Below are 23,677 nucleotides of genomic sequence, written 5' to 3' on the forward strand. Positions count from 1 at the left end.
GAGATAATTCTTGTATGAAAGTGCAACTACTTATCATTTTCATTGTGGGTGCTGTTGATGTTGAATAATAATTCGGAAAATAGTGAGAATGCCGTCACCACTAAACAGAGCCGAAAGTGACACACAGTGAAATTAGAAAGATGTACACTTAAAGACAGATAAAATGAATTAAGATTATTAGAATAATTAATGAATTATGGCTCTAAATCGTTTCTACTTTCAAATTTACATTTATTTTTCATTCCAGCTGCATACAGTATAAAGATTAAATAAGATATGCACAGAATAAATATCGTTATATTAGCACAAAGCAGCTCTAAAACCTGTTGTAAGGTGCCAAGCTTATTATTATTATAAACAGAAATTGTTATTATTGTTACTCTACAAATCCTGATTAACAAGAACAATAAATAGTTTAATCTCCATCTGTGGATTCTGAAACATTATTACGAAAAACTTCATGTCCCATAAACCTCTGGGCGTGCTTACGTCATCCACACGCGCCCGTAGGTCTGTTTTGCTTCTTTCACGCACATGCGACAAACCAACGTGGCTTTGCCTTTGACAAGAAACTTCTACAGCTGTTAAATGAAGTTACGGGTTCATTAAATAAAACATTTTCATACAAACAAGGAAACAAACAGTCCGAGAAGTGAAACAGTTCGTTTTTCCGCCTCAGACACGAAGCGGCGGCTCAGTTTGTGAATTAACAGAGTTTGCGCTCAGACAGAGAAGAAGAGACTCTGTCAGGGTTGATCTCATCTCCAGCAGAGGTTTACAGACGTGTGTTTGCTCCTGACAGTCTTCAGGAAACATGTTCAATGAGGATGAAGACTGGAGTGACGACCAAGACGCTCAGATCCTGAGCAAAACCGTCCTCAAAGACACCCAGAAGGCGAAGAGCAGCACAAGTGTCAAGGTAAAGTAACGGATTACCAGAAACCGACTGTCTGTCCTCATCATCTGTAATGATATATGATGCACGGCTTTATTCAGAGGTAGAGAGTAAGTACATCTATTCAAGTGCTTGCCAGCTTTTATGGTACAGTCTACCTCTACTTCACTGCATTTCAGAGATAAACATTGTACTTTTCCATTAACGACATTTAAGTCAAGATGGAGTCAAAAAGACCTCAAGCTAAGTTGCATAATTGATGATTTGTGATTTTCTGCAGTCTCAGTGTCCTTCCCTGTCTTCTGCTTATCTTGCTGCAGTATTTATTTCCCAGCCCAACATTTCGCTGCACATTTCAATTAAAAGACCAGTCATGTCTGTGATCAGTCCAGGGTCGTTGGAAAGAAGAGCCTGCTGCGGACCCTGCAGACTCTGGGATCAGTACCAGACTGGAGGAGCGATGACCATCAGCAGGACAGCGACAGCGAGGCAGACGTGGCTCCGTCGCACAGCAAGAAAAAGAAGAAGAGAAGGAAAAGGCAAAAGCAAGCGGAGACGACAGGAGAGCAGCAGGAGAATGGCGACTTAGATCAGACCGCTAAGGAGGAGAAACTTCCAGCAAAAAAGAGGAAGAAAGACAACAAATTTGGTGAGTAATTAACTGGTCAAAAGCTTAGATTTCATTTACATTTTAGAGTGTTAATGAAAATTTAACGTTCAGGCAATTTATTATCGCAAAGTGAGGAAATATTAAAGTGTTTTCTTTCCCCCTAAAGGCGGCCCGAAGGTAAAAACCACCTCAGTGAGCGAGACAAAGGATACAGAAACTACAAAATCTGCAAAGGTGAACGTGAACAAACCAGAGGGCACAGAGAAACTGAGCAGACAGCAGTGGAAAAACAAAATGAAGAACAAGAGGAAATGTAAAAATAAATACAGACAAAATGAGCCTGAGGAGGAAGTAAATAAAGCAGAACCTGCAGAGAAACACAAACCAAATAAAGAAGTCAGGACGGAGTCACGCAGCAACAACAACAACAGCGAAAAAATCAGTGAGACCCCAGAGAAAGGGAAGGAAAGGGAGCGTAAACCACAGAAAAGGAAAAAGACTGACGAGGACACTGGCATGTCCTGTCCAACAGGGACAGAAAAACAGGTAGAAAAGGAGGATAAAACAAAGAGCAGCAAAGGTGCAACTCAGTCTTCTGCTGATGGATCGAAGCAGAAAGCAGAGGAACCTGAAGTGGAGATCAGAGACCATCAGCCGCAGCTACCCACCAAAAGACTGAAACCTGAGCTGAGCAGAGAGCAGAGTCTGAAAAGAGAGCGGCTGCAGAGAATTCTCCGCAGCCAGGAGACGGACCAGCGGGAGGGTCCCGCGGAGACGAGAGACGAGCCGGCGGCACCGGAAGAGGAGGTGAAACAGGACCGCTCGGCCTCCCTCAGGTCCCGCATGGAGCAGCGCCTGGAGTCGGCCCGTTTCCGCTACATCAACGAAGTTTTGTACAGCACGTCCAGCGGCGACGCCAAGCGCATGTTCCAGCAGGACCCGCAGGCCTTCTGGGTCTACCACAGGGGGTACACGGCGCAGGTGCAGAGGTGGCCCGCCAACCCAGTGGATGACATCATCTCTTACATCCGGCAAAGGTGAGATGTCACAGTAACGTTCAGCATCTCAGCTCCGTTTTTTTTTTGCAAAACTGTCAAACGTTTACTGCTGCAGCTTCTTAAATGTACAGATTTGAAACTCTTCTTTATCATTTATGATATTAAATGACAAACTTTGGGCTGTCGGTTGGACAAAAGAAGCAATTTGAAGACATTCTCATGATTATTCTGATGAATAAATGACTAATCGATAATAAGATAATCATTAGTTGCAGTCCTATTCTAAGCTGTGTACAGAATCCCATTGAAGAAAAGCAGTATTTTACAACCCAGTCGAGGCTGAACATCTGTACGACTCAACACCCTTTGAACAGAAAATGACTTGTTTGATCACCGACTGCACTGAAGTCAGATCCTGGCACTGATCAGCACAGTATAATAAAATGGACTGTGACGCCTCTGTGAGTTTGACAGGCTCCTTGACTGTCAGCCTGCCCTCCAGCCATTCACAGGGTTGTGTTTTTACGCCTCTAAAAGAGTAAAATATCCTTCACATTTCTTCGTTAGGTGGGTTTTGTGCTGTGGGTCCGAGCGTTGCTCTGCTGTTGTCAGTCAGGATGATGCTGCACTGTGAGCGTTTAATCGATGCTTCATTTGGCTGCTGTGAGAAGAGGCTGCTGTTAATGTCAGCAGGTCGTAGCTTAGATTTCAGTTTATATCCCGTGATTGTTAACGCACCTCGTGTCATTTCTTCCAGACCGCCCTCGCTGCTGGTTGCAGACTTCGGTTGTGGCGACTGTAAAATCGCGCGCAGCGTGAAGAACAAAGTGCACAGCTTCGACCTGGCAGCGGCCTGCGAGCTCGTGACGGTGTGCGACATGGCCAACGTGAGCGTGTTTTTCTCTAAGCTCATTCACGTGTAGTCTGTGCAAAAGTGCAAGAAAATAAAAGGCACATTTTCTGATTGCAGGTCCCGCTTCGTGACGCCTCTGTGGACATCGCAGTGTTCTGTCTTTCTCTCATGGGAACCAACCTGGCAGATTTCCTAACAGAGGCTAATCGTGTGTTAAAGATGGGGTAAAACATGTGATATGGATTCAGTCACTTCATGGCAGTCTTGTATATAAATGTCTGTATAACTGTTTTGTGTAATTATTGCAGGGGTGTCCTTAAAATAGCTGAAGTGGCGAGTCGGTTCGAGAACGTTCGGAGCTTTGTGGCTGCACTGGCAAGTCTGGGATTCAAGCTGGTGTCGAAGGTGAAGCAACAAGATGACAGTTTTCCACTTTCCCTAATGTACTATCTTTTAAATGTTATCCAAGTCAGTGCATGCCTTGTCTCAGCTGTGTTTAAACTGAAACGTTAAGCTAGTTCTTTCTTTCTTCAGGACACAGAGAAGACTCATTTCTTCTCCTTCGAGTTCGTGAAGACGGCAGATGCTCCAGAAAGCGTGAAGAAATTTGGACTGCAGCTGAAGCCCTGTGTCTACAAGAAAAGATGAGAGAGGACGTCTCTCCAACAGTGTCGGTGTTTGTGATATTTTCCAGCTTGGGTTCACTGCTTTTCCAAGCAGCAGTTGTACATTTTTATCTAAATATGTTGGTTTTGGTTGCTGCATTTTGAAGCCTCTGTAACATATGCGGTCATATGCATCAGTATCCAAGTAAAGTTTCCTCCCATTGTCTCTGGTTTAAGATGATCTATGAAATACCTCTGTGGTGTCTTATTATATATACATTATATACAGGACATCACTTTAGTGTTTTTTTATGTAAATGATAAGATTCTCCAATTAAAAAATTCTGTAAAATGAAAAACAAAATACACATTTAAAAAATGAACCTGTCTGAGTTTATGACAGAGAGTATTCTTTGGAGGATTTCTCTGCACTGAAAGAAATTAATTACTTTAAGAAACTTTAGGAGCAAACAGACCTCAGAGGGATTCTGAGCGAAAACTTAAAATTAAAACTTAAAATTAACTGAACTGCGTCGACTAAACGGCCGAGACCGAAAGCTGATTGTCTGTGTACTTGTTTGCCACAAGAGGGTGTAAAAGCACCACTAATGTGGGCGGATGAGCTGAAGATGAGTCTGTCTGCGTCTGGATGGTGGACGAGAGTTTCTCCTGGTCCTTCACGAATTTAGTCAACCAAAGACATCACGAGGGCGGATGGTGTGGAGCTTAAGTCACAGCCAAGTCTGTCAGTCGTCTGCAGCACAGTCATATTTTAACAAAGGAAACAAAACAGCAAATTGGAAAAAAAAAACTATATTGATTTATTAGAATGATGATTCTGTTGACAAATATGGGAAATGCAACGTGCATACAGTGCAAAATTCAAGTAAGATGACAAAGTGCAAAAGTACTGCATTTAAAATGATTAATGCCAATCAATCAGAACTAAAAACCTTCTAAACAAAAAAAACCCAAAAAAAAACATGTTTCTGTACATAAACAGGATCCTTTCACTTTTAATACTGAAAATACACTGAATTACAAACAATGCGGCAGTTCTGGTAAGCCTTCACATCTAGTCTGTGCAGAATGTAATGAAGCTCAATGTGTAACCCAAAGGCCTGCAAAGCACCTCATGTCTTCACACTGTGCTCTTGATGTCAATGACTATGGAGTAACTGACCAGCTGAGCGTGTTCTTTACTGTCGTTTTCCATCACTGGTGGCTTCTTGACCTCGGGAGAGCCGGGCTCTTGCATCAGAGCTGTCAAGGCCGAGAGAGACTCCTGCTTCTGGATCACAGAGGGAGGAAGGAAACAGGCATAATGACTGAGCAAAACCAGGAAAACGAGATGAATTTACGATGAAAAAACACGATTTATGACAAACAACTGATGATACAAATGCACTTTATACTTTTTGGACTCAATGTGGTCTTACCTTGTATTGTGCTCTGCTCTTTCCTTTGCTGTAAAGTAAACAAAAAGATTATTCATTATTATTTTGTAATGCTAAACAACACCGCTAGATGGCACTGTGACCCAATCTGACACACAGTCAGTCGCAGTGGGTTTGGGTTGCAGTTGCAGGTGTGAATGTGACGTGAATATCAATGGAGATGAGCGGTGACCTGAGTCCTCATCATTGATCTCTGATGTCAGAGGCAGCAGCTCGCTTTGTACATGATGACCCCGGTGACCACAGCCCAGTGAAGATCTGCTGCCGTCAAAAAGTGTCCCCGGTTTTGGAGGGGAGGGTGAGGGGGGGGGTTTGACGTTACTCCCAGAATAGCTCCTCTCCAGGGGAGTCATGTTTTCTTGTGTACGTTGTTGTACGCTGTGTGACTGACCTTCCCAAATTAGCCTGACAGGACCCTCCCACCGGAGCGGGGGATAATGGGAGCGAGGTTCTATCGACCAATGGCACCTTGACCAAATGTTCTGACCAGAGAGCGAGGCCTATTGAAACCGCCTCTGTTGTGCAGCACAGTGCAGTTTTATTCACAGCGAGACCTGATCTGATCCTGACAAACATTCTCCAGAGAAGTTTGGCAGTGGATGTGGAAATGTGCAAACTTCTGCAGGCAGAAACCATAAACATTTCTGGGATTGTGACACATATCCCACATCAGTCATTAAACACTAGTGACTCACTGATTTTTTCCAACAGCAATAAGATTAAGAGATGGATTTATGGGGTTTTTTGATGAATGGCAGCTTGAATTTCATTATACTAATAACTTCCGAAGATGTGGACTTTTTGAACCTTTTTACGTTCATTTTTGCAATGTGGCAGGGATGATAATGAGCCAGCTAACAGCAGCCTTTTGTAGAAGTAGCGCTGCAAAAAAAGCCAGAGCAGGAAACTGGGAAATAAATCTGTTGTTCTTTGTGAGAGAGGGAACATTTTCTACCTGTCTGCAAGCACGGCTGCGGTGGCAGAGGCACCTGTCTGTTTCAGCCACATTACTTCCTGTTTGTGATACTGGGGTTTTGGTGAGTTGGTTAACGATCCGTGCATCCTGTTTGTCTCGATTGTACGGTGCCAGCAGCGCTGCCCTCATTTTGCCAATCGACACATCACCTGTCGAGCTACAACCTGTCACCTGTGGAGACGTTTAACTCACCAGCACACCCAAAGAGCGACCATGAAGATGAGCATGATGGCCGAGGCGGAAGAGATGCTGATCATGGACACCAGTGCTGAAACACACACACACACACACACACACACACACACACACAGTTGTCAAACCCACAAATACTAGCTGATAGCATACCGCAGCGCGTCGATATGATCAGAATTTCCTGAGTAAACAGATCAGTCTGTGAATGTAGAGGGAAAAAAAGCTCTCACCAAACACTTTGTCCTCGCTCGTGACCTCCACCTGAATGTTGACTGTGGCTGTGTGGTGATAGAAGGACGCCTGGCAGGTGTACAGGCCTTCGTCCCGCTCTGTGAGCTCCCACTGGAAGACCATTGCAGCCCCTTCCATTTGGACAAATGAGCCATCGCTCCTGAAACACAAGAGTCTTTTAACTGAAGAAGGCTGGGAGATCCCCAGCACATCTGTTCCTCCTAAACACACAAATCTTCTAAATTGCACCATAAATATGAAATTTATTTGTTTTTAAAATGATCGATGATTTTCTAAAAAACCTGGACTCTAGTTTTTTCAAATGTTACTCACATCCATATTTTCAGCTGCAGATTAAAACAAAGTCTGGTACTCTAGTGGGTATTATGGTATCAAATCAGTGCTGGTTTTGTTTTTTACATGCAAATTTCTGACTCTAAGAAAAATACAGAATATCCCCAATCTTATACTTTGATGTCATATCATAATGGATGAAAGTCCATGTTATGGAAACTATCCAGTTTACATTTTCAGGCTAATAAATCTTAACTCCAAGTGTATTAGCTCCTTTAAATGGGGAGAGGATGAGTTGTGTACAGCACAGTGTGTGTACAGGTGCTTCCTCGTGATTTTAAGGTGACAGATCATCATGAATACACCACCTTTTACAGTCGAGGTTGTACTCTGGGATGTTGCCTTCGACTCGGAGCAGCACTTTCTGGTTGTGATGGTTTTGCTGCAGAGTCAGTCTGTGTGTGATGGGTTCGCCACCGTAGCGGCTTCGCAGAGGCGTTGTGAGGTTTAGGACTCTCACAGAGGAGATGTCTGCAGAAAAGTCAGTTAAAATTTGAAGATGAACCTTGTATCTTTGGATCTCCCAATGCCTTTATGTGAATTTCTACAACTGGAATAACTGAGGTGTTCATGTGAGGGTTGTTTCTGGTAAACTCACAGTATCTGGGGATATGAATCGTCCTCTTCTCTGTGGTTCCCTGGTTGAAATGATACACGCATGTCAGGTCCTGCCCTTCATGAAGGGCCAGAGGAAACTGATAAGTCAGCCTGGCTTTCAGGACTTGGCCTTCGTACTCTGACTGCAGGGAACTTTGGCTTTCAGCATTTTCGGGAAGAACCCAGGCGAGGTTGGTCCCGACACCCTCCCCTCTGCAGTCACACACTGCCAGCCAGAGGGGCGAGTCCTGCTGTCTCTCCACAGAGACACTCAGCAGACGGGCTTCTGAAAAAGAAAACAAGGGGTGACAGGAAGGGGGTGAGCAGCTGTGCGAGTGTGTCACAAAGAGAAATGCCTCAAAGAAAGAAATCACGTACTGTGCTCAAGAATGTGTATTGTTCTTTTTTCTGGTGCCTCCAGGCTCGGATGCTCCACCATGCAGGTCAAATTCTGACCAGAATACAAAGAAGACAAAAAGTGCACAGAGCTGCGGGCCGATACCAAACCACCAGCCTGGACTTCAGTCTCCGACAGATAACTGATGCTGCTGTCGCTGTTTCCAACATGCCAGGTTATAGCTGCTGCAGGGGCAACACTGTCCACAGAGCAGTGCACCTTTGTGTACTCGCCATCGTCTTTCCACTCCGTGCTGGAGTTGATGGTGATGTTCGGGAGAGCTGTGTGGGAAAGAGGAGTCATACCACAGGAAGTGAGGGGTTTCTTTCGAGAAAAAGATTGAATCTATGGTGCGCTTACACGGCCAAACATGTCCACTACCCAGACAAAATTATCCATCGGCTGATTTGTTGAACATACCGCAAAGAGGGAGTGTTATACTTCTGTTCTCTGGCTCCTCAAACGCAGGATGATTTATCACACACTCTGCAGTGAGCTCCCAAGGCGAGCAGGCAGGGAGGAGTAAAACTCCCTTGACAGAGTGGCTTCCATTATGAGAAGTGAAATTGAACCTAGTGACTCCAGACACACCCTCTGGTAGAAGCCAGGACAGGTTGGCTGCAGGAACAGCATCAGCTGCTGAGCACTCAATCACCCGGTGTCCATCTCGAGTCTGCAAATCAACTCGTATTGTGGGAGGAACTGAGAGGAAGAGCGCGGAGAGAAGGCCTCACATCAATATTTCAGAGCCAGACGATGCAGAATATTCAAAATGTATTCATGAAAGTCTTTTACGGAATATCTGCGAAGAGTTTCACCTACCAGGCTGCATAAGGTGAGGTTGGACGGTGACATTAAACTTCAGCGTTGCTTGAAGATGACGATACGAGAAGAAACATTCATACAGGCCAGCATGCTGATGCCCCAAAGGACCCTGAACTATGAGGCTGCTGTCAACCACCTCCACACCCTCAGGCAAGAGCCCATCATCTCTAAAGAGAAAAAAAGTAATTGTGCAAAGAGGAAATCATGCTTCAGTTTGCCGATATTAAATTATTACAGTTAAATATTGAGTAAATGATTATTTCCATCAGGAAACGTGTCTGAATCTGGTTCCTGCAGTCTGTCACTTGTGGTTTGGTGCCATCGAACGTGTGACCACATCCTCCACAAGATACGTAGGTTGTTTCAGTCGACTGTATACTGTATTTACACGAGGGAAAAACAATGATACCACCGTCGCCTGTTTCTCAGTATTTCTCACCATGTTATTCTTTTTTTTTTCTCCACGTGAAAAAGAAAAAAAAACAAAAGAATAAAAAAAAAAAAAATCACAGCTGAGAAATTGCCAGATTTTACATCAGGTGCATCTGAGGAGTGTGGAGCATCAATCAATCAGCTCAATAAAAACTGATTATTGATCGAACTGGCACCTGACAGCACATTGAGATCAAGACGTAAGCCGAGACATTAAGTCTTAAAGGGCTGAGCCAGAGATTTAATGTCTCACTTCCATAAAGTTAAGATATTCACAAAATCCAAAGCTGCTGAGGCCAAGATATCTTAATGTTTAGTCTCTAATCTTCTCCTGCCTGGTAAATGTCCTTCAAACATCAAACATCCACAGTTTGTGACAGAAGCTCTCTGCTAAAAATTGTAAGTCTAAAAAAAAAAAGACAAAACCCCACAAAATTTGATAACCTCAATGAGGACATCAGGGTTATTTTTCATACTGCAGAGAGCTCCTTTAGAGCACCAGAAGTTAGTGTTCTCACATGTTGAGTAGTACTTTTCATGAAACTTTATGTACAAAATGTTCCTTTAACACCAAATATTTCTTACTTTTTGCAGGTAACATTGTAACGCGGCACGTTCCCAGTGACCTGCAGCTCGATAACGGCGTCACTCTGTCCTTCCTGCAGCTCTAAAGACTCACTGTCTTGGAAGTCATCGCTGTTGTTTCTCAGCTCTGAGGTCAACAGATGAACTCCTGACAAATCTGCAGAACAGAAAGCACATCTCTGTTTTCTGTAACTTCTACCTCATGAGCGTCTGCAGAGTTTTTCAAATGTGAGGCACTGATAGTACTCACAGAAGGACGGCAGTGCGATGACTCGTGACACTCTGTGTGTAAATTTGGGGTGGTCAAACACGCAGGTGACATTGTGCCCCTCATACTCTGCTGCAGGCAAGAGGACTGAGCTTGTTTGTGTATCTGAGTCTGTGCTGGTCCTCCTCTGCGGCTCCTCGTCGGTGTTCAAGGCCAATGAGATGTTAGTATCAGGTCTCCCTCCAGATGAAACGCAGGAGACCACCCAGAACTCACTTCCTCCTTGTTGTACCATCTCTGCTTTAATGGTCACGTTTGGCCTCGCTGCAGAGCAGGAAGAAAGGCGAGAAGAGTTATTCTTTCACAAGGTCTAATGTTTTTTCCAGCAAATTAAGAAGTCAGATAGCAAGTTGAGACTCAGGGTGTTTTTGTTAAATAGGAAGCCGTGGCCGGATGAGCTGAATGTTAGCTAAACACAGGCTGTAAGGGGCTTCTGCTTGGGTTTTTGGAGAGTGCTGACTTAGGCTTATCACCTGTCCCATCTGTTGGCCGGGCTGCAGCTGGGAGCAGATGTCTGGCCCAGCTGCTGTCCAACCAAAGCTGAGAGAACTGCAGGCTTTAATACAGAGAATCAGCAGAGATCAGAGTCTATTATCAAATACATAAAAGCTGCGGTGTCACACAATTGCCAGCCATCCCTAATGAGTAAGAGAAGTGAGCTAACGCCTCATAATAGCTCAGGTGTTGGGGAAGGGTATGTACGATTAAAGTGAGCTAAAGCACTTTGGCTTTAAAAATTCCATCTGTTAACACCTACAGTTATGTGCCGATTTAACCACTGCAGTTAGAAAATTACCTAAGCTGCAGTACTTCAGTGGAGTGTGCATGAGCTGGCTGGCATGGCTCATGCTAATGTTACCTTGCAGTCTGCCACGTGAGCAGCCATGAAGGGATCTGGATGCTCTGCAAGAGTGGATGCAAAGGCCATCTCAAAAACATGGCCAAATTAAGACAGAAACCACTTAATTAAACACAAGAGTATTTACTTGATTTATTTGGGACACCTATTTTATCTCATGTGTGCTAGAGGCAGCATACGTACCATGTCACCAAAGCCCACATTTGGGGTGTGAACTGATCATTTCTGGGTCAGTTCCTGAGACACTGAGGTGTTTTTCACCAGGCGGTTGTAAGTGCTAAAGTTTTGTGTCGTGTTTGACGTTCATACGAGTGAAATTCACTGAAGTGTTATCTCGGGGTGAATTGTGCATCGTCTGAGAGGAGAACTTGTTCTCAAACAGCTGCTTAGAAAAGCACATTCAGCAATTACAGAGCAACATTAACATTCATTTGGAATCATGTTTTGATGTAAGTCTATGCTATGTTCACTAGCTAGTTGCTAACTTCATCAGAGCTTTTTCAGTTCTCTTCTTTGCGGCTGCTGAGAGGGAACCAAAACAGAAAGTTGCAGGCCTGAAAGAGGCTCAACGCTCATTTAGGCTGAGTGAAACTGCAGATTCAGGTCATTCTCTGAGGATTGATTACTACGATTGACACCTTGTTTTTTTTTTATACACGTGGTCAATTTACCTGATAAAAGTCAATGGAACAAAACACTGTAACTAAATAAAGTGAGGATTTCTAGCTCCGTCTCACTCTGCACTCATTGATATTTTACTTGAAGTGAAAGTTTTTCACCACTATGTGAGTAAAAAAAAAAAATTTGCAAGAAATTAAACTGGAGAAATGCAGCCACCACATTGCCCTCTGCACTGTGATATGATGCTGTTAATAATTAGTTAGGTGGTTGCTGCATTATGGCGTTCCATATGCTCGACGCCGGTGAAAGAGCGCATTCCCACATGAATGCATCGCACTGTGTAATGTGATTTATGGTCTGTCACCGCGTATGTGGAGCAGAGTGAGAAGAAACGGCCAGTGAGAAAAAACAGCTCAAGAAACGTATTGTGTTGTGAGACGCTGAGTCATGATGTGTGATTATAAAACTCAGACCTGTGATACAATACAATGCATCACCTCCCGGCAACACAGATGCACAAACACAACAGCAGCGGCATGCTCAGCTGTGACTGTGAGCTTACTGTACGTTTCCACCCTCGCTGTGGTGACTTTGGGGGTTGGGAGGGTCGGGTGTTGGACCATGCAGGTCACGCTGTCCTCATCCTGCAGGTGGGTGGGGAAACGGAGGATGCTGCTCAGGGTGGAGGTGCCATTTGAGTGCGTCGTCTCGCTCACGTACTCAGTGAAAAAGTCATCTGAGGGAGGAAGGCCGCTGACTAGCCATCTGATCTGAGGCAGAGGCCTGGCTCCCACAGCAGAGCACGACACCGACTGGTAGTGAGAGCCGTTTATGGTCTCTGCATTTACCAGGATCTGGATATCAGGCTGAGCTGTGAGTGAATGAACAAGTAAACATGACCTGAAATGCACTGGCTTGAAGATGTAGACATTTTATTTTAAATTCTGGCATCCTGCATTATTGGCTTGGCTTACCTACAACAGTGACGAATACGCTTTCAGAATAATCCTCTTCCTCTAATTCAAACTCACAGATGTACTCTCCCTCTACTTCCACACTGGACACATTCATCTTAACTGTGAGGTTGGTGACGGAGTCTGGGTATGAGAAGCCATCACGGCTGAATAGTTTGCCATGGCGAAATCCTGCCAGTCGCTTGGACTTAACTTTAGAACTAATCTGCTTCCACTCGGCGCTCTCGACCTCGCTATCACCCAGATATCTACAGCGCAGGTACACGTCCTCTCCCAGGGCTGCTGTGACGTTCCGTGTGATCTCAATCAGCTCTCCACCCAGACCTGAAACACAGAGCAGCGCTATGTTCAATGACAATGAGAGGTCATAAATTCACCTGAACAGTCTTAAAATTGCAAACACAAGCAAAGCAGAATTGTCTTGAGGCGGGAAATGTCATTGTTCCTCTTGCTGAGAGGACGGACAGCAGGCTGATAGATGTCCGCTGTTGTGCCTATGAAAGGGGTTTTCACACATCCCATTGTCTTTGACTGGTGAAGAGAAACTGTGATGGATGAGGCAGACTAACCGGGTCAGTGGTTATAAGGTTCTCAGTCCTTTTATCATAATTAGAACGTGCCAGTGACTAATCAATATAAACAAGACTAAGCCCTACTTTGCACTAAATGCTAATGTCAGCATGCTAACATACTCACAGTCACAAAGCTGAAAAATGCTGATGTTCAATTCAAATAAGCTTAAATGCAAACTCTTACATATAGAAAGACTTGAAAGAGCAGATAAATTATCAAAATTCAAAGTTAGCTTTTTTGTTGTTGTTGTTGTTTTCCTCCCTCCCTCGTTTGCACTGGGCATAAAACATGAAATTCTGTATTAGACAAACTGCAACTTTAACCTGATGGTGGCACTAGATGAAAAGTCAGGGCATTTACTAAAGTTATTAAAACTGATCCTGAGGGGAACCAGAATATGTGAACTACGTTTCATGGCAATCCATCTGATAGCTGTTGAGACATTTCCCTCAGAGACACAAATGTCAACCTCATGGTGGTGCTAGAGGGAACATCAGGGGATCAGCAAAGTCATTAGGATTCATCCTCTGTGCACCATGAACATCTGTGCAACATTTCATGGTAATACATCCAATAGAACTGAGATATTTCAGTCTGGATCAAAGTGGTGGACTGAAGAGAACATTGCTATCTGTGAAGTCACTAAACATGGGTGAAAGACATGAAGCTGCACCCAAAAAGTATTCTGAGTTCAAGTTTAAGTTGAAGACGGAGTGGCTCTCTAATACTCTCTAAAGGGCTGAATGCAGGAATTAGAGTTTGAGCACACAGTGACACTTGACAAATGTGGCCTTGTCCCCTCAGTGTATATTTAATAGAAGACTCCATTATGTTAATGAAATGAAAACAGTCCAAAAGTTACGCCCTGATCCATACACAGACACCGACGACCTCTTCCTTCCACACTTGAGAAATCAGCCATGATTAGGGGAGGTTTCAGAGGAAAGGACATTTAATAGAAGCTGACAGGTTTTAGCACTTGCAGAGAGGACAGTGTGCAGACTCTGATGCATACCAAGTCTCTTTCATCCTGCTTCCTCTGCTGACTTTATCAAAGTGCACTCGAGGACACAGTTTGCTCTATCAGCCAGTTGAATCCAAGAAGCTCTATTCAGCTTTAGATACATGATGAGTGAAATGATGACAACTTGCTGCTGCGTTGCTTCACAGAAAACCATTGAACATGCAGCCAGCTGCTGCAGTCTAAACTGTTTGCATCAAACACTGTTAAAGCTGAAATGCTGTTAGTCTTACTATACATCACAGCAAATGGAAACAATGTGGAGAGCCTCCAAAGCCTTTTAAGAGGAAAGGACACAGAGGGAAAGAAATAAATATGCTGTACGGGTTCAATTATGCTTTGTGGGTTCATAATTCATTTGCCCTTGCAGGTTATTGCCAAAATAAATGTCAGCCAAGCAGGGAAAAGGCACACCTTAAGGATACAAACGAAGCAATAACTGAGAAAGAAATCAGGTATTCATGCACTGCATCATATTTCCTGAGCCCCAGGGGCTTCTCTTTCTCACCAAACAGCAACCATTCACCCATGGCACACAGCAACTCTTCCTTTGCAGGCTGGGGATGTGGTAAACAAAGAAGACTTTCGACTCTAAAAAACAGCACTTTTTCTCACGTTTGTACTTTCATCTCCAGCTGGAAGTCCCAGTGACTCTGCAGAAACAAAGGCTTCACACTAAACCTAAAACCGTACAGTGGGATCTCTAAATAAGTGCAGCCTGCAGAGGGTTTTCCCTTTACACAAGGAAAAAACCTCAACAACCCTCATATATTAACTTTTAACGGCTGTAAAGAAACTAATGTGGTTTTAGGTGGCACCTCTGATCAATAATAATGAACTGCAACATGCCCTCAGCAATAGAAATAGAAATAGTTATTATTTAGTGCTATCAAGATGCAACCAGCATGAGGCTTTATCGCCTGTGTGCATTTATAATTGGACTAATCAGTTAGAAAAACTGGTGCAGCACTGTTTAGTGTAAATGCCACAGGTTAAACAAGCCCTTAAGGGCCAGTAAAGCACACCCGTAAACAGCTGACAGTCACAGACGGATTGTAACTCTGCAGACTTACCCTGAATTTCCAAGCAGTGAGCAACATTTAGGACAAGACCCAAAATCAACAGCCCTGAGCATCCCATGATGGTGTCATTCAGTGAAATAGAATTGGACTGACTGTATGTAAGGCATAAGGGTATTTTAAGTGTGTGTGTGTGTGTGTGTGTGTGTGTGTGTGTGTGTGTGTGCGTGCGTGCATTTGTGTGCGTCCTGTGGTTTATGGTTAGAGGTACACACCCTCCACAGCTGACACTGACGTTGGTGCATGTTCCTTTGTGCGAGTATGTTTGCTGCCACTCGTACAGCCACATGCTGGATGTGTAGACCTACTCTCTCTCTCTCTCTCACACACACACACACACACACACACACACACGCACACATGCATGCACACACACACACACCCACACACCCACACACTCACATGCACGTTAGCTGTGTGTAAAACCGCTTCTCCCTTTTGCTCTCTGAAACAATAACTGGGTTTCTGTGTATCAGAGTTGCTGTTTTTCGGTTTCTTTGAGTCTGTTTTGTCCGAGTCGTCGTGCACCATGTCTGTTCAGTCACTCAGTCACCTCATACAGCCGGGTGCCTTGGGAAGTGGTAAAGCCATGCATCATTCATACCATCCTGTGCCTGCTGGGGCACTCAGACACGTGCTGTCTGTGGCAGCACTAGCCCCTGTTCATGCCCTGCAGTTTGTGAGATCACTCACTTCGGGGTAATGTTTTATGGCATAATGCTCCTCTAATTCACTTTGAGACTATGTTTTTTTCCACAGTCAGACTTATTTGCTGAGCATCATTTATCACCCTGTGAGGAAAACTGCAAACAGAAACAAATGTGGGTGTGAAAAGTAAGAGACATTTTGCAGGGACTCAGCATTGCACAGCACTTCAGGCCAGCTTATGTGAAATTGCCATCTTTTATTTCCTGTTATAGTTGATCAACTTCAGTGTTGAGTCACCGATACCACAGTCGGATGAGGCTGAATGAAAGGACCTAAAAACATCTGACACAAGGAAAATCACATTTTGATTGTGTGGTTTGTAACGGCTTTTTGAATCGTCTGGTATGAGACTGGCAAAGGTGGTGAGACATTTGTAGCCCGAGAAAGTGGGTTTCACAACAAAGAAAATAGTTGTGTCATCCTCTTTCTCTCTCTGCTTCACACACTCACTACTGAAGCAGGCCATACACTACACGAGCATCACATAAAAAGCCTAAAATGCCAAGCTGTCTATACACCTCCAGGAAAATGCAGAATTCAAAGCCTCAGTTGTATCTTTCTTTGCAAGATAAGAGGTGAAGGCCCTTTAGAATCATCAATTTATAGTCACACACCTGAATCGTTCAGGTAAGAGCAGAGGCAGGAGCATAAGCAACATTCAGGCTCTATCTTTTTGACTGGTCAGGATCAAATTCAGATGTTTGATCCCTTCAAAAGGTACTTATTTCACAGCAACCTCCAGCTGAAAGTCCTTCAAAGGGTTTTAAGATAGCCAAGTGTTAATCAAGCCAAGTATCATATCTCTGCTTGTTAAGTTCCTTTGAGTTATTTTGTTTAATAAGGCAGATTTGAAAGCAGATGAAAGGAAGCAAATTAGTTTCTGTAGAAATCAGCTTCTGAACCACACAGATAGATGGGAGAGGTTTTGTCGGCATGATCTGAGCTCTTATTATTATTTCCAGTCTTGCTCTTGATTCTGACTGTGGGATGATTATATCTCCGGAAGGTAAATCGCAGTTCAGTCCATTACTGAAAATTACATGCAACATTTGATTTGGAGGGCAAACACTTAACACGCAGCCGAGTCTATCTCTTAAAACCCGGTGTAATCACATGAACATGGAGCTGGTGGTCATTTTTCCAGCTAATTAAATTACCTGAAGTGGTTATTCCCTGAAGGTAGGCGGGGGTGAAGTGGAGTTTGGAGAAGGAGTCTGGAAACCTTCAGTCTTCTTCGGGTGTGCCCTATACTGTCTGCAAGCTAATGTATTTTACTGACAATGAATTGTTAACATTTCACAGACAAGGTACTTATAGATTTCACAGATGTACAACTGGCATCCTCTTCTCTTTATCATTTTCTCTATGGACACACATGCGGAAATTCAGCTGGAAAAAGGAAGCTGGTGATCAGCCAGTAATAATGTGTGTGCAGCAAAGCACCGGCAAACCGGCCTGCGAAGGCTTGTGTGTTAACCTACTTAACTCGGTGCGACTTTATCATCGCTTTTTTCAGAGGAAAATCACTGATCGTCTGCAGCATCGCTTCTGCTGTTATTCATTTACAGCTGAGTTATCACCAAACCCTCTAGCCCTCACACACACACACACACACTCACACACACACACACGCTTAAACAGATTCCACACTGACACAAAACTTGATTGATGCGTCATTATCAATCTGAGTCGCATACCAGTATTGGCCTGTGACACTGCTGGCATTGGTGTTCAAAGGGGACTAAAGAAAGCTAAATGTATCAGTACCATCAGCACGCACCTCTCTCTGGGCTGATATATCTTCAAGTACAATCTAACACTACTCACGTTTGAGAAAGACATGTGTGGTCTGCACCAGAGAGAAAGGACAAAGAGTCTGCTTGGAAAGGCCTTCGGAGCACATGTTGCCTGCATTTGTCTGGAAAACATGTAGGAATAAAGGAAAACGAGGGTTTCATTTGGTGAAGCTGCCAGAAAAGACATCTTTGCAGGTAAAAATGAAAACTTACCTTTTTAGCCTGGCTTTTGCTTAAAAGGTTTTATAGTACTGAGGTCAAATGTGCTTCAGATAATACTTATTTGCTGTGTTGCAGAGTCAGGTGAGAGGATCGACAGCACTCATGAGTCTGTAAGTATGAAGCGATCACGTTTGACAGTGCAACATAATTCTGAACGCAAATTAGTTGTATATAAACAGAATTTCTGGAGGACAGGGGTTTGTTTTTACAGGAAGATGTTTTCTGGACAGAGCCAGACCAGCTGTTTCCCCCTGCTTCCTGTCATTATGCTAAGCTAAGCTAAGCTAAGCTAAGTTAAGCTAAGCTAACCATCTGCTGGCAATAACAGATGTCAGAGTGGTATCGATCTTCTCATCTAACTCTCAGCAAGAAACCGAAGCCAAGCATTTCCTGTGATATCAAACTATTCCTTTACAATTTAATACGTTTTCTGCTGCTGCAAAAAGTAAAAGTGCCAAAACAAAACAACGACAACTTTATGCATTGTTTTGCACAGCATCACATTTTATTATCTGGCCGGTAAAACTTTTATCTGCACAGTAACCAGTCAAAAATGCATTGGGATGTAAAGTATAAGCGCACTTCAGCACTTAAGGAAATGGAAGTTAGTTGGGTGGCATCTTTTTGTTTTATTTTTTTTTTTACTTTTTTTTTTTTTTGCATGGGTGAATGGTTGAATGCTTCAGTGGCTTTATTTGTCTTATTTTAACTTTTATCATCTACTGCCTTATTAGTTGTATTAGCTCCTAATGCACTGTATGACAGGTTGTTTATGCAGGTTTGATTGACTGATTGACTGATAATACTTTCTGCAGACAAAGAAATGCTGTGAAGTGCACACCAGCGATGGGGAGGCACTGACCACAGAACAGCAGCTGCACACTCGAAATCAGAGGAAAGAAACACGTTTTGCCAACATTTACTACATATAATGCACATCAAGACACTGACAACTTGAATTCCTTCACAAAACATCCTGACTTTGTTTTTAAGAACACATAATGGTTACTGATGCGTTTTATTGGCTCCTATAAAACATTATACATCCATAATGAATCATAATCATCTCGTGAATGTTTATGACTTGTTGTCTGACAACCTTCTAAAGTCCCATTACTTTTAATGCTTCTCAAATGCATCATTCAACAGTTTGACGTTACCCAAAGAGAAAAATGGAAACTTCACACACACACACACACACACACACACACACACACACACACACACACACACACACACACACACACAGAGTGGTTCTTCCTGAATCATAGCTTTCTATGCACGCTTTGTTGTGTGTTTGTAGCATAAGGTGACTCATACTGAAAGACTGCTTCGTACAATTTCTACAACTGTCAGAAAATGGCTGAAAGGTCACCAAACACAGTCATGCTTGCACTTCTTGTGATGCCATATGAAGCAGAAAGTTGGAAGTTTTAGGCAACTGCAAGCATCTTGAGTGAGTAACAATAGAATAAATGCTTTCAAATGCCAGAAAAAAAGCTCCTGCTGCAGCTTCTTTGTTCTTATAACTTCTCTGATCAATCTCTTCTTCTCTGATGCCCCAGCATGCTTTAACAGTTGAGGAGGCTGGGACACTGAGTGCTTAATGGTTACTTAGTTGGTGGAAATTACTCAAACAGAGATGTGGCAGTCTTGAAGATGATGCATCTGATGTTCAGGTCATGAGCCATTTATGTACTTCAAGAGTTGAGGCTGGACTGCTGAGTGCTTAATGGTTATTTAGTTGATGGAAATTACTCAAATATACTATGAAGAGTGGAGAAGCAACTCTGGTCATTACAGTAAGTAGAGGATGGGGCTTGGAAGAGGCTTTGTGATAAATGATACCGCTTTGAAATACATTTCAGGGAAGTACAGCCCTTTGTTTTCTCAGGCAGAAATCAGAAGAGTAACCATAGTGTCCGGCCAGCTGAACCTGAGGCTTTGGTGGCTCATGTGAGGACGGGAGGATTAGTCTCGTTCCAGGGGTGAAAAAAGCGAGCTGCTGGCACAGCATCAAGTGAGAATGTAAGTGAAATGGACAGCAGATGGCTCCGGTTCGTGCACCGGTTGTTTGGGACGTGCTGAGCATGGCCGGGCCTGTGCACCCCTCCAGACCTGGCACCCGTCCTGGCTTCTCCCACAACAGGACTCTTCAACCATCAGGCTGTGAGTCTGTGCTAATGCAACCTGTACAAGTCCCATCAGGGGAGGAGGAGAGTTACTGAAGCTCATCCAAGGAAATGGAGCCATTTATACCGAAAGAAACTCTTCATGACACTCAAGGTCTCTTGCAGCTACAGTTTGCGGCCCTTTTTCTGTCACGTACATGACCGATTGAGGGAGTAACACTTGGATCTTGAAACTTGTTTTGATACACAAACCACAAAGCTGTTGTTTGGTTAAGCAGAACCAAAAGGCCACACCTCAGTAACCACCTCCAGCGGTGGACGTGCAAAAAGGTCAGTCAGCTGTTGATTTGCAGGGATTTGATGAGTCTTCAAAGGGACGTTCAATGGTTGCAAATTGACATGTTCATAGTAAAAGCATTGGATTAGTCATAGCTGCACATACATCTGTCCACAGAGGCCTCCTTGTTTGATGCATTCTTTTTTTAAAGAAAACACAACCTCCCATGGCATCGTCTTTGTCAGGGTGTCCAGTGTTGTGTGGACACAGGTGAAGCATTAGTATGCCTTTATTAGAGAGCTGGTAACAGGGAATAAAGGGACAAAGAAATGGAAAAAGACGTTCAACAGAGATCCCTTCCCTGACTTTCAGGGTCAGCACCTTAACCCCTATGCTATAAGGGCGCTCCAGTGTATTTTTATTTTGATTGAAAATGAGGTACTTACACCTTTTTAAGATGACTGTTTCGCGGGTGGATTTCCGAAGCTTGAGGACTGAGTCAGAGGTGAGGTGCCGACCAGCCAAGGGGTTTATTTCACCAACAACGAACACACACATAGATGACAGCCATTGTTCTCAACACAAACACACAGCCCACAGGCAGCATGTGATCCTGACAGCAGCCACACCTGATGGACACTGGCAGCCTGATATGGCCTGACACTGGAATTAGCCTCAGCCCGTACCACGGTGTAGGGATGTGTGACCCTAACCTCACATCAGAAACTACAAAAAAACAGTATGGACATATAAAAATCTGCATTCATGCTTAAAGCCAGTTACTTGCATTATCTGCACTTACTTTAAACAGCACATAGAAAAACAGGATTTCTCAATTTTACATGAAAGAACTCTAAACACCCCTCCACTAATTACAACTTGGTATCTCCTGAAACCTTTAAAGTAGCCAAACTAAGTCACTAAGTTAATATCATTAATACACGTAAAAATACAACAATCTCAGTAAAATGCATCCAACCACAAAGGTTTGTGCAATAACTTCCTGCATCATGTCAGTTTTTACAAGTTGCAAATCTATGTGAAGTGAGTCAAGCCAAGTCACCCATTTGTTTTGTAAATCTGTGCATGTTTAAGATCCTGCAGGCTCACTGGCTGCCATCTTTATGCAACTTTAAGAAGAAGAAGAAGAAGAGGAAGATCCAAAACCTATGCAACTATGGTAACTGTGGTGTGTTTATGGAAACACTGTGGTCATCACAAATACTTGTTATGGTACGGTCATCAACTAAAACAAAGTTAAAGTTTGGGGAAGTTTGTGGTTGTGGTTAATTAAAAAGACCAACGTTTATTTCAGATCTGTCATGGGACACAATCTCTGACCTCCTGCAACTCACTTGTGCTACAGACTCATCCATATCTTTACTTTCTGCCTTACTGCAGAGAGGACACACAAGTTCCTGAGTAAGGTTGAACTTTGGCAGTGGATGTGAACCATGAGGTGTGGAATAACAATATATCCCAAAACATACGCTGTAGGCAATGCAGGGATGCACACACATACTTCTGACTGTCACCGCTCAGCATTTATGCCTTCATGCTGTCTTGTGTTAAACAAAGCCTCATTTTCTGCTATGATTTGTCTGCTGCAGCTGAATTCGTGACTAAGTTACACACTACTGTGGAGGATGAATTATTGCCTATTGCTGTTTGGAGATGCCTACTGCGGGAGGTAATAAATGAGTTAAAGATGTTGCTTTCGTTGACAGCGAGCTCTTAATTAAAGCAGTGTGGGATAATGAGAGTTCACCTCCTCTCAAGCATGCACTGCACTAAACTCAGCTGACACGACAGAAAATTCACATGCAACCTTAGACCTGGGGGACAAATTACTCTGGCACCGGCCAGGCAGGGACTGTGCAGGGAGGCAAGCAGCAAATCAATACAGTTTTATAGACCTGGATCATGCCTAAATGGTGCTTCTTAGCTCTGCTACTTTCATTCATCTCTCTGTCTTATGGCTGTTGAGGACAGGAGAGAGGCGACACTCATGCACGTTCAGACTGCTGTGATGGAGATGATCGTGCGCCCCATCTCCATTAGCTGATGTGAAGTCTATATTCTGACTGTTGGGTCAGGTTTTATAGTTGTATGACTCCATTCCACGTTGCTCTGTACAGGTTCAGGCTGCAAATGCAAAGGATAAAAAGCGCTTGATGCAAAGTTTGTGCAACAGGGCTGTGGTTTTAGATCCCAGCCAAACAAAACTCATGGCTGCCATCTATGGGCACAACTGATAATTGATAAGTATTGTGCTACAGCACGTTCCTCCTCTGCATGCCCCAAGTTACACTGAATAGGCTACACTTTTAAAGCACTTTGCAACCTTTCAAGGACGAACAGAAAGTTGCCATGAAAGTTCAGCCTGCAGTTCAGTGCTTTTACTTTCCTTGACTAGTTCAATTGCTATTCAGTGTCACTACACCTCTACTCCACCAGAGGCAAATACTGTACTTTGTACTCTTTATTTGACAGCTGTATTTACCTTACAGATTGGCATTATCAATACAAAATCAACAAATAAATCCTGATGTATTCTTGTACATTTAGTAATAAATAAAGGATTTCAAGCTTCATCAGCTGTAACATAAAAGTGATCTACACGTGAATGCATCAGTAATTTCAATCCACTTTTATAACATGTTATTCTGAAATGGATGATTCTGCACACTTTGAGTATTTTAAGTATATTTTTCTGCTGATGCTTTTTTACTTCTTCGCTTTTACTTGTATCAGAGTATTTCTACACTGTTGTATTGGCAGATACTTCTGAGAAAATCTGAGTATCGCCACCGCCCACGACTTTTCTGAAGGGCAGCACACACACACACACACACACACACACACACACACACACACACACACACACACACACACACAGCGACTAGTTGCCTAAATCTAATTTTATCCTAAAGTCCTCACCCCAAAATTCAATAATTTCTGTTACAGGGACTTGTAATTTGTCCCCATAAGGAAGGCGAGTCCTCACACTGTGACTGTGTAAACAGATTTATGTCCCCACAACATGAGCAATACACATCCACACTCACACACACACACTGAGGGAGGCCCTCAGAAATCCCCGTGGCGCCTCTTGTGTATGCAATGACCGCTCAACCAGT

At 43.4% G+C, this 23,677-nt stretch overlaps 2 protein-coding genes across 3 annotated transcripts; one reads left to right on the forward strand and one right to left on the reverse strand.

The window, feature by feature from the left end:
* Positions 1-508: 508 nt before the first annotated feature.
* rrp8 (ribosomal RNA processing 8) lies at positions 509-4,334 on the forward strand. Of its 2 annotated transcripts, XM_076735330.1 has the most exons (8): positions 509-686; positions 751-919; positions 1,283-1,544; positions 1,672-2,542; positions 3,261-3,390; positions 3,474-3,580; positions 3,665-3,761; positions 3,891-4,333. In XM_076735330.1, exons 2-8 carry the CDS (start codon positions 815-817, stop codon positions 4,002-4,004), a joined length of 1,686 nt encoding a protein of 561 aa, XP_076591445.1. In that variant the 5' UTR covers positions 509-686; positions 751-814; the 3' UTR covers positions 4,005-4,333. The 2 variants fall into 2 exon arrangements, with proteins under 2 accessions (XP_076591445.1, XP_076591444.1); XM_076735329.1 differs by having other exon boundaries at positions 515-919; positions 3,891-4,334.
* A 622-nt stretch (positions 4,335-4,956) lies between these two features.
* LOC143323583 (uncharacterized) lies at positions 4,957-15,474 on the reverse strand. The gene is made up of 14 exons (XM_076735509.1): positions 15,397-15,474; positions 12,730-13,053; positions 12,318-12,626; positions 10,258-10,539; positions 10,008-10,164; positions 8,988-9,157; positions 8,586-8,867; positions 8,147-8,446; positions 7,770-8,054; positions 7,480-7,642; positions 6,817-6,977; positions 6,587-6,662; positions 5,401-5,428; positions 4,957-5,252 (listed from the first exon to the last, which is right to left on the reverse strand). The coding sequence occupies exons 1-14, from the start codon at positions 15,461-15,463 to the stop codon at positions 5,103-5,105; spliced, it is 2,754 nt and encodes a 917-aa protein (XP_076591624.1). The 5' UTR covers positions 15,464-15,474; the 3' UTR covers positions 4,957-5,102.
* Between the last annotated feature and the right edge of the window lie 8,203 nt (positions 15,475-23,677).

The sequence above is a fragment of the Chaetodon auriga genome, chromosome 7, assembly GCF_051107435.1.
Source record: "Chaetodon auriga isolate fChaAug3 chromosome 7, fChaAug3.hap1, whole genome shotgun sequence".
NCBI lineage: Eukaryota > Metazoa > Chordata > Actinopteri > Chaetodontiformes > Chaetodontidae > Chaetodon > Chaetodon auriga.

Coding starts and splice junctions, on each gene's coding strand:
- LOC143323583 (XM_076735509.1), bottom strand. CDS start 15,463: ATGGGATGCTCAGGGCTGTTGATTTTGGGTCTTGTCCTAAATGTTGCT. Junction 13,054..15,396: donor TCACTGCTTGGAAATTCAGG/GTAAGTCTGCAG, acceptor TCTGTGTTTCAG/GTCTGGGTGGAGAGCTGATT. Junction 7,643..7,769: donor GATTCATATCCCCAGATACT/GTGAGTTTACCA, acceptor ACTTTTCTGCAG/ACATCTCCTCTGTGAGAGTC.
- rrp8 (XM_076735330.1), top strand. CDS start 815: ATGTTCAATGAGGATGAAGACTGGAGTGACGACCAAGACGCTCAGATC. Junction 3,391..3,473: donor CGGTGTGCGACATGGCCAAC/GTGAGCGTGTTT, acceptor TTCTGATTGCAG/GTCCCGCTTCGTGACGCCTC. Junction 3,762..3,890: donor GATTCAAGCTGGTGTCGAAG/GTGAAGCAACAA, acceptor TTCTTTCTTCAG/GACACAGAGAAGACTCATTT.